We start from the raw sequence: 11248 nt of genomic DNA, 5'->3' as shown, positions 1-11248 counted from the left end.
GCGACGCACACAGAGAGAGAGCGCGACGCACAGAGAGAGAGAGCGCGACGCACAGAGAGAGAGAGCGCGACGCACAGAGAGAGAGAGCGCGACGCACAGAGAGAGAGAGCGCGACGCACAGAGAGAGAGAGCGCGACGCACAGAGAGAGAGAGCGCGACGCACAGAGAGAGAGAGCGCGACGCACAGAGAGAGAGAGCGCGACGCACAGAGAGAGAGAGCGCGACGCACAGAGAGAGAGAGCGCGACGCACAGAGAGAGAGAGCGCGACGCACAGAGAGAGAGAGCGCGACGCACAGAGAGAGAGAGCGCGACGCACAGAGAGAGAGAGCGCGACGCACAGAGAGAGCGACACGCACAGAGAGAGCGACACGCACAGAGAGAGCGACACGCACAGAGAGAGCGACACGCACACAGAGAGAGAGCGACACGCACACAGAGAGAGAGCGACACGCACACAGAGAGAGAGCGACACGCACACAGAGAGAGAGCGACACGCACACAGAGAGAGAGCGACACGCACACAGAGAGAGAGCGACACACACAGAGAGAGAGCGACACACACAGAGAGAGAGCGACACACACAGAGAGAGAGCGACACACACAGAGAGAGAGCGACACACACAGAGAGAGAGCGACACACACAGAGAGAGAGCGACACACACAGAGAGAGCGCGACACACACACACACACACAGAGAGCGCCACACACACACACACACACACAAACACACAGAGAGAGCGCCACACACACACACACACACACACACAGAGAGAGTGCCACACACACACACACAGAGAGCGCTCCACACACACACACACACACACACACACACACACACACACACACACACACACACAGAGAGCGCCACACACACACACACACACACACACACACACACACACACACACACACACACACACACACAGAGAGAGCGCCACACACACACACACACACACACAGAGAGTGCCACACACACACACACACACACACACACACACACACACACACACACACACACACACACAGAGCGCGCAACACACACACACACACACACACACACACACACAGCGCGCCACACACACACACACACATACACAGAGCGCGCCACACACACACACAGAGAGAGCGCGCCACACACACACACACACACAGAGAGCGCGCCACACACACAGAGAGAGCGCGCCACACACACACAGAGAGAGCACGCCACACACACACACATACAGAGAGAGCGCGCCACACACACACACATACAGAGAGAGCGCGCCACACACACACACATACAGAGAGAGCGCGCCACACACACACACATACAGAGAGAGCGCGCCACACACACACACACATACAGAGAGAGCGCGCCACACACACACACAGAGCGCGCCACACACACACACACAGAGCGCGCCACACACACACACACACATACAGAGCGCGCCACACACACACACACAGAGCGCGCCACACACACACACACAGAGCGCGCCACACACACACACACAGACAGAGCGCGCCACACACACACACACACAGAGAGAGCGCGCCACACACACACACACACAGAGAGCGCGCCACACACACACACAGAGAGAGAGCGACACACACACAGAGCGAGAGCGACACACACACAGAGAGAAAGCGACACACACACACAGAGCGAGAGCGACACACACACACACAGAGAGCGCACCACACACAGAGAGAGAGCGACACACACACACACACACACACACACACACACAGAGCGACACACACAGAGCGAGAGCGACACACACACAGAGCTAGAGCGACACACACACACACACACACACACACACACAGAGCGAGAGCGACACACACACACACACAGAGCGAGAGCGACACACACACACACAGAGCGAGAGCGACACACACACACAGAGCGAGAGCGACACACACAGAGAGAGAGCACGACACTCTCTCTCTCCCTCTCTCACAGACACAGAGTGAGAGCGACACACACACAGAGAGGGAGCGCACGACACAGAGAGAGAGCACGACACACACAGAGAGACACACTCTCTCTCACTCTCTCTCTCTCTCTCTCTCTCTCTCTCTCACAGACACACACACACTCTCTCTCTCTCTGACAGACACGCACACACTCTCTCTGACAGACACACACGCACACACTCTCTCTCTAACAGACACACACGCACACACTCTCTCTGACAGACACACGCACACACTCTCTCTGACAGACACACGCACACACTCTCTCTCTCTGACAGACACACGCACACACTCTCTCTGACAGACACACGCACACACTCTCTCTCTGACAGACACACGCACACACTCTCTCTCTGACAGACACACGCACACACTCTCTCTCTGACAGACACGCACACACTCTCTCTCTGACAGACACACGCACACGCTCTCTCTGACAGACACACACACACACACACACACAACCCGCTCACCATCGGAGGTATGCTGGAGTCATCGGGGGCTGCGGGCAACATCGGGAGCTTGCGGGAGACATCAGAGGTTTGAGGGGGCCAGCGGGGGCATACGGCAGCCAATGGGGTTATGTGTGGGCCTGCAGCGGCAATTGGTGGTATGTGGCGACCATTGGGGGTATGTGGGGGCATGCGGGGGGCATTGGCAGGTATGTGGGGGCCATTGGGGATATGTGGGGGCCATTGGGGATATGTGGGGGCCTGCGGGGGCATATGACAGCCAATGGGGGTATGCGGGGGCCTGCGGCGACCATTGGGAAGTATGCGGGGAGGCCATTGGGGATATGCGAGGGCCTGCGGAGGCACTCTCTGGCTGCTACGGGGAGGAGAAACGTGCCCAAAGAGGCGGGGGAGGAGGGAGAGCACTGCTCAGAGAGCCGGAGGCGGGGTAAGCTCCTGCAGCAACATGAACCCGCCTCCGACTTTTTTTTTTTTTCCTCCAGCGCGAGCGGGGGAAATTAAACAGCAGCGCGAGCCGGGAAAAATTAAAAAAAACAAAACATGTGTGCTGCTTGGGCCAATAGGAGTTTGCCACGGTGTTAAATCCACTCGCCCGGGGCGTGCAGATGTATAGGTTTGTCGAACAGTGTGTGTGTGTGTGTGTGTGTGTGTATTGGCCTGATTGATAACCCCCCTCCCCCCCATTTTATGTGGGTTTCAATGCCGAATGTGTGGGCATTAAAGTTGCATGTGTGAATAGAAAATTAGATTTTAACTAAGAAACCAAGAGAGAAATATGATTGTTATTATGTCCTGATGTGTAAAACCATACAATTCAGAGGGTGTACTTTCTTTTTCACACAACTGTATATACACACTATGTCATGCATGAAAACATGCCTTGTTAAATAAAATCTTGTGCTGTTTTTTGCATCCCTGATAACCCCATTAACTTTCTATAAATCCTGTGCCGTTTCTTACAGCCCCGATAACCAATTAACGTTCTATAATCCCTGTGATGTTTCTTGCAGCCCAAAATCCCCATTAACTTTCTATAAATCATGTGCTGTTTCTTACATCCCCGATAAAACATTAGCTTTCTATAAATAATTTGCTGTTTCTTACATCCCGATAACCCCATTAACTTGTTAAAAAAAAAAATGTATAAAATTTGATGCATTGAAATAAGCATTGTACACTACAATTTTTTTTTTAAAATAAACTAACAATTATATGAAAGTAATGGACAATCCATCAGAAATTTCTCTCCATAAATTATCATTGATATTTCTGTCATGGTATGAAATAAAGGTTCACGTTTGTAAACCTCAGAAATAACATTTTCAGTAGTTGACTTGTCCATATTCTCACAGCAAGCACAACTCAACTCTTAAAAAGTCATTTGAACAGTATCCAGGCAGAATAGCTTACCTAAATTTTCATTGGCTATTAGCCGCTCACATGACCAGGCCGTCTCGCTGCAATAGCAAACAAGTTTGTCTCCTGTGCTTTTTGTATCCTTGAATCTCACGTGCAAGCTCGCGCTCACTATGGCCATGCGCTTTGGAATACACTTGTTTCTTTGTTTATAGTGCGAGCTATGTAGCTCGCTCCGTATCTTGCACTATGGACGAGGCCTAACATTAAATGGCTTTGTGTTTGATCACTATTCGTGTTTCAGCTGTTGATGAGTGCTGCATGTAGTCTAGGATTTAGGCGGGCAGTAGGCGGCGGCGTGCAGGTTGCGGGCGGGCGGGCAGGCAGTAGGCGGTGGCACGCGCATGCGTCTTTGTTCGGGGGGGGGGGGGAGAAGAGTGGAAGAGCCGGGCAACATGCGGCTGTGTGCGGGCTCGGGGGGTGGGGGGGGCAGTGGAAGAGCCGGGCGGCACGCACATGCGGGCTCAGGGGGGGGGGGGGGGAGTGGAGGAGCCGGGCGGCACGCGCATGCGTACACACACACGCGGCTGTGTGCAGGGTGGGGGGGAGTGGAAGAGCCGGGGAGAGCCAGGAAACCGCTGGGGCTGCCAGGCGGAACCCCTGGGACTGCTCCGCGGAGCCCCGGTTGGGAATCACTGGTTTAGGGAGACCCTTACACCTCCGCGCACCACTCTCTCTCCTCATATATGTAGCAGTAGTAGTGGTTATTGACTCTAGATTCTCTAACAGTTCCGCTGCAGTTGGGGGTTAAATTGATAGAGGAATCAGCTCAGACAAGACATACCAAAGAAATGTTCATTAAATATTCAGATCCTCGCCCCTGTTTTATACTGTTGTTGTTATACTAGATGGTTATGTAGAGACACACTCCTGGTTATTTCAAGAGATCAGGGCAGCACCATGTCAAAAAAACAGACAATTGTGCAATAACGTAGCACAGGGGTGCGCAAACTGCGGGGTGCGAGGCGCCGAGGAGAGCAGGCGTGCGCACGGGGAAACGTTTGCGCACCCCTGATGTAACAAACACCCAAGAACTTGGGACTAGGTTCCTTTTTGGGGTTTGAGTGGAGTGTTTTGGTTTATACTGTGTGTATTCACTTATCACAGTGTCACTTTAATTGTGATTTATAGTTGATCACTTCATTTAATAAATGTTACCACAAAGTCACGATTTATTGCCTTTAATATTGATTTATTACCTGGCAGTGCCAATCCCAGACACTTTAAAAAAAAAAAATTTGTCCTATAATAGGAATTGTACTTATAACATTTCTTTTGTTTCTCTTTTATACAGGCACAGCTGACATCCAAGAAATATAAATAGAGGAGCCTCCTATCTCCGCACCTCCCAGAGGAGCGCTGCCCACTGCCAGCATGGATCCACACTTAAGTGAGTAGAGGAGAGATTTTGGTGACTTAGGGCTGGGACCCGCTACGCCCGGCGGCGCGGGCGTTCCCCACCAGCAGGGGAATCCTCCCGAGCCGGTCCCGGCCCCCCCTCGCTGCACGGCTCACTACGCGCTGTGACGCGTCAGCAGCCAGGGGATGCAAGAAAATTGTGATCCCGAGCAGTGACGCGTCACGTGGTGCGCTGATGAGCCAATCAGCGGTGGGGGCGGGAGCTGTCACACAGCTTCCTACACAAGGTAGTGTGTGTGTGTGTGTGTGTCATTTGTGGGGGAAGGGGGAAGGAGCTGCTTACCTTACAGCAGCCCGTAGCAGCTCCCTCCTGTCCGTCAGCCCGAGCCCGTGGAGGGAGGGGGGGGGGGGGAGTAGCGGGTCCCTCCGCTCAAGCCCTGCTCCCTACAGACCGCATATCGCGGTCTGTGTCAGTCAGCGCGCCGCCTGTCTGCAGTGCGGGCGCGCTGACTGAGGGAGCGGGGCCTTAGCCTTAGAAATCTGCAAGGAGTGAGTATCTGGTTATTTTGCAGTTATATGTGAAACACCGTAACACATTAATCTTGTTTTCTTCTAAAACTATCAGCAGATAGCTATGGATAGGAACCTCGCTCTAACCCCTTGTTGGTTGAGGCGTGCTGCCTAGGGAGTGGATCTAGAATTGATGACGAGTGTATCTAAAGAGGTACACAAAAAGAATCCCTTTATAGGCGCACCGCAGACCTTTATAAAATAAATGTGGTCAGGGGAATTAAATAAATGTGTTTAGCAAATTTTATTAATCAAATTAGTGATGGTGTAATAAAAATAGCAAATATTAAAGAACTTGTATTTACTATGTTAAAAGACACTAATTGTGTCACAAAGGTTGGGTCCAGAGTAACTACTATGGGCCCTCAGCAGATGTAGATATACAGTATATGTAACTTATATTGATTCACTGTAATGTCTTGGATGTGTGTATCTAAAGGAATGGTGTACCAGTATATGCCCTGAAATGGGTATAGATCACTTAAGTGTAACACCTAGTAGTGATGAAATGTTCTATCCTATGTCTAGATCTTCATTGCTATATGCCACTGTATTCTAAGGTCTCCACTGACACTAGGCAGTCCCATAGGTGAGTGCACAGTTGGAATCCACCGTGCATATACCAACAGTGTATGTATGGGTATCCACTGCAACTGACTGGGTAAGTACCACCCTAGTGCAGATACAGATAAGCACTGATGTTGTATAGCTATTACTTTCTGGTCACGATTACTTGGTCTCAGCAGCGAAAGTGTTAATATCCACTATACCTACTGAGGTGTTTCTCAAAGTTTACCGCTGGACACACAGATGCGCTGTAGTTTAGAGCTTGAATCTAGGTTAGTTTGTGAGTCCTGAGGTGTCTACGTTCACTTCAATGTATATTGCTGCAGTTAATCTCAAACTCTGATAGTTTAATGCGGGGGCAGTTGTTGTTATACCATTTGTTGCAACATTTGCCGTGTCACCCCTCGCGCCCCTTGATTGATGTCCCGTAAACCCCGTGTGCAGATACTTGGGTTTTTTTTCTCACATGGAGTATGCAGTTTGGACACACAGATGCGCTATTGTATCAGGCTTAACCCTAGGTAAGTTTGTGAATCCTGCGCTGTCTGCATACACTTCAAAATGTTTTGCTGCGTTTGGTCAGAAAATCTGAAAGTTTATTGCGAGGGCATTCTTTGTTGTGCTGTTATAGCAACAGTTGCCGTGTCTTCCCTCGCGCCCCTGGATGTAAGCCCGGTAGACCCTGTGTACAGATACTTGTAATCAGTGTCTTTACTATGTGGGTGAGTTTTAGTGGCTAGAGTGTTTTGCCATCGTATAGATTGTTGTTTTTGCCCACTTGTTGTACTAGTTTGGTGATTTGCGACTAAGTTATGTCGCGTCAGGGAATACACATGGAACCCCTGTTGAAAGCGGGGTAGGTGTGTAGATGGGCTATATCAAAGTTGGGTGAAACAGTGGCAGGGGGACAGTCCCACAGTGTGCTGAGTTCCCAGATGATATCGCTAATGTGTTGAAGTCAGGGGCACAGTGAGGGTAACATAGGGCAGACGTTCTGTTTGGAAAATTAAAGGAGTATATAGCGTTGTTAGGCAGCCCTACCCATTCGCAGTGAGGCAGTGAAACAGTAAAGCTCCGCTCTTGTCTGCTGTGCGAAGTTTTTAAATCAATAATGTCTGCAGAGACCCACAGTAGCGGGGGACAGTCCCACAGTGTGCTGGTTTCCCAGGTGATATTGTTACCGTGTTGGGATCAGAGGCACATTGAGGCACATTGAGGCTAACATCGAGCAGGCATTCTGTTGGTAGTTTTGAGGGAACGTATAGCGTAGTTGAACAGCCCTGCCTAAAGCAAGGCTAACACCTCTTTAACTGGGTGTATCAAGTTAGAAGTCCATACGGTAGATTAGAAGCTGATTCTACAGCATTTGCAATGAAACAGTGAAACAATCGAGCTGTGCTCTTATCTGCTGTAAGGAGTTTTAAATCAATAATTTCGGCAGAGACCCGACATGCCGCATGTTTCGTCGCTTACTTGCGACTTCTTCCGGGGTGGGCGTAACTGCGTCTCCAGTTGCTGTTTTATACCCGGTGGTTGTCATGGTGACCATAGGACGCGTGTGTTGCCGAGTTATGCTGGTGGTGCAGGAGTACTGCACCCAGATGGTATACTTTGAAACTTTAAAAACTCTGACCAATATTGAAGTGTGAATAGTATTCACAGTGCTCATACTTATGAGTATTGATCAAGGAAAGAACCTATGGATGCTGACAATACATAGTTTCTCAAAGGAAAGAAGTGAAGGCAAAACCTTCGTTGATACCAGATGGACATAGTGTTTTAAGTAGGTATATCCATCTGGATTCACGTTGCAAAAGTTTCTTGTCCCAGTCTCCTTTGCGGATACTTGGGAGTATGTGATCTATCCCTTGAAATGTCAAAGTGTTGGTGTTCCCTGCATGATGTTCTCTAACGTGGCGGGAGATAGGGGTGTCTAGAGAGTTTCTTATGGAGCCAATATGCTCCAACACATGTTTTCTTAGTTCCCTTTTTGTTTTTCCAACATACGTTTTACCACATGTGCATGTGGCGAGATAGATTATTCCTGTACTTTTGCAATTTATGAATTGTTTTATTTTGTAGGATTTAGTGTCTCCCATGTTCGTAAAATTTTTGCTCTCCTTCATATAGCTGCACGCCTTACAGTGATGGCATTTATATGAGCCTTTAACAGTAAGCCATGTTTTGCTTTTCCTGTTTGTGACAGTGAAATGGCTGTGTACAAGATGATCCTTGATGTTAGCTGCCCGTCTCCATACCACAGAGGGGCGATTTTTTAAAACCAATTTAAGATCGTCATCATTGGTCAAGATGTGCCAATGTTTGCTTAGTATTTTATTTAAGTCTCTCCACTGGTTGTGAAATGTGGTGATGCAACGTATTTCATTGGTTTTTATTTTTTCATCTTGTATTTTTGGTTTTAGTAGATCGTTTCGTGGAGTGTTCAGGGCTCGGTGATACGCCGTTTTTAATTGGCGTTTGGAGTACCCCCTTGCAGTGAAGTTGTTTCTCATTTCAATGCTTTGCTCCTTGAAGGCCTCAGTATCCGAACAGTTTCTCCTTATGCGCAGATACTGGCCTGTGGGGATACCCCTAATGAGGGGTTGAGGGTGGAAACTGTCAGCCCTCAGGTAGCTATTTGTTGCCGTTTTCTTTTTGTGGTTATTTGTGGTAAGATAACCATCTTTATTTATACTGATACGTATGTCTAGAAATGTGATGGTGCTAGCACTTATTTCTGAAGTGAGCTTCAGATTGTGATCATTGCAATTTAGCAATTTGAGGAACGTCTCTAGCTCCTGTTCGGAGTCATTCCAGAGTAGAAGGATGTCATCTATATACCGGATCCATAGATCTATGTGATCCGTATATAGAGACATAGCTTCCGAGAAAACGCTGATCTCCTCCCACCAACCTAAATATAGGTTGGCGTAGGTGGGGGCACATGTAGTCCCCATCGCTGTTCCCTGTATTTGGAGGTAGTATTTAGAGTCGAACAGGAAGTAATTATGTTCTAATACAAATTCCAACAACTTAATAATGAAGGTGTTATGGTCAGAGAAGAGACAGCTGCGGGAGGAGAGGAAATGTTTGACTGCTAGGAGCCCAAATTCATGTTTTATGCTTGTGTACAATGATTGCACGTCAAAGCTGACCAAAAGCGTATTCTTATTGACCTGTATCCCTTCCAATCTATTGAGGACATCCTTAGTGTCCTGTACAAAGGACGGCAAAGATGTTACAACATTTCTAAGTACTTTATCAATGTAGACACTGGAATTCTCAGTGAGTGATCCGATTCCTGATACTATAGGTCTCCCTGGTGGTTTATGGATGTTCTTATGTACTTTGGGGATGCTGTGGAAGGTTGCTACAGTTGGTTGTTTTGATGTCATGAAGTCATATTCGCTTTTTGTTATGACTTTCTTTTCCAGGCCTTTATTTAGTATTGATCCTAGTGCTTTTTGGAATATTGTAGTTGGATCGTTGGAGAGGATCCTGTAGCATTGTTTGTCTCTCAGCAGTCTAACATTCTCAGCTTTGTAGTCTTCTGTTTTGAGTATTACAAGGTTGCCTCCTTTGTCCGCTGGTTTTATTGTAATTTCCTGCATATTTTTCATCTCTTTGAGTGCTTCTTGTTCCTGTTTACTTAGGTTGCTTTGATTTTTATTTTTGATCACTTTGAGTGCCTCTAGGTCTTTTGTAACTAGGTTCAAGAAAGTGGAGACATTTGCGCAGCTGTCTGGATGGGGGGTGAAGCGGCTTTTTGGTTTGAGAGTCGTGTGGGGTCCATCCCCCGGGTTTTTTTCCCCTTCTTCAAGAAGATTGATCAGGTGTAGCAGGTGTTCTTGATCTTGTGTTTGGATAAGTTCTTCATATTCTTGTGTTGTCACATTGCGTTCACGTCTTTTAAAAAACTTGTGTAGCAACATTTTTCGGGCAAAAAGGTTGATATCCTTTATTGCCTCAAACAAATCAAATGTGTTGGAGGGAACATAGGAGAGGCCTTTCTCTAAGAGGCTATATTGTGCAGTCGTTAGGGTGGTACCTGAGAGGTTGATTATCTCACATTTGTTCTTACATGTGTTCTTGGTGTCTATCGTCTCCGTCCTCTCTGCCTCCTGTAGTTGGACCACCGTCCTCTTCCTTTTCCTCTCCAATACCCCTCCTCTTCGTGTCTTCCTGGGCCATGATCTATTCCTTCCTGGGCCTGTTCTAAAAAATGATGGGTGTGACTTTCTGCATGTGTAGTTACTTTATCCTTGTTTGTTTTTGATCTAGTTATAACTTTATTCTGGTAACTACTGTTGTCTTCTGTTTCTGACATATCCCAGTCAGTGGACGAGTCACAATGCTCCTGCATTTTTGTTTTCTCAGCCTGGAAGTGGTGTTTATAGATCTTGCCCTTAGAGTAATCACCACTATCCCTGATAAATTTAATGTGTTTTCTCTCTTTTATTCCTTTGACATACTGATCCGTAGTTTTTTGGAGGATATTCTCGTATTTTTCAAAGTTCGGAGATTCTTTCCATTGGACAGCTTCCTTCTTGTTTTTCTCTACCTCACAGTTAACCTTCTTGAGTTCTACTAATTCGTTATCAAAGAGAAGGGCCATGAGATCATGTGAGCACTTACTTATTGTCTCATCCCATTTCTTTATAAATGTATCTTGCAAATTGTGATATGATGGCGAGAGATTCACTCTCAAACCCCTCGGTATCATCTTGTTTTTTTCATACTTTTGGAGGCTACATACTTCCCACCATAGGCGCGATTGTTTTTTATACAGTCTTTCCATATTTTGAAAATAAAGTTTTATATTATTCACAGTAGGTTCTTCCTGTATAGTAGATGTTGTGGAGAAAATACTCTCCGAGTCTGCTTCCCAGTCATT

The 11248-nt window shown here is 47.6% G+C and overlaps 1 protein-coding gene across 4 annotated transcripts in view; it reads left to right on the top strand.

Moving 5' to 3' along the window:
• LOC142488352 (uncharacterized) overlaps window positions 1-11248 on the top strand; it is a 106328-nt gene that overhangs the window by 6580 nt on the left and 88500 nt on the right. For 3 of the 4 annotated variants that reach the window (XM_075588767.1, XM_075588768.1, XM_075588770.1), the window contains exon 2: window positions 5153-5248. The exons of the other annotated variant lie outside the window; for it this stretch is intronic. In XM_075588767.1, coding sequence (XP_075444882.1) covers window positions 5233-5248 — 16 coding nt within the window. In that variant the 5' untranslated portion in view covers window positions 5153-5232. The remainder of the gene's footprint in view (window positions 1-5152; window positions 5249-11248) is intronic. 4 annotated transcript variants of the gene reach the window in all.

This window comes from Ascaphus truei, chromosome 2 (assembly GCF_040206685.1).
Source record: "Ascaphus truei isolate aAscTru1 chromosome 2, aAscTru1.hap1, whole genome shotgun sequence".
Classification (NCBI taxonomy): domain Eukaryota; kingdom Metazoa; phylum Chordata; class Amphibia; order Anura; family Ascaphidae; genus Ascaphus; species Ascaphus truei.
This window is presented reverse-complemented; position numbering and strand designations above follow the sequence as displayed.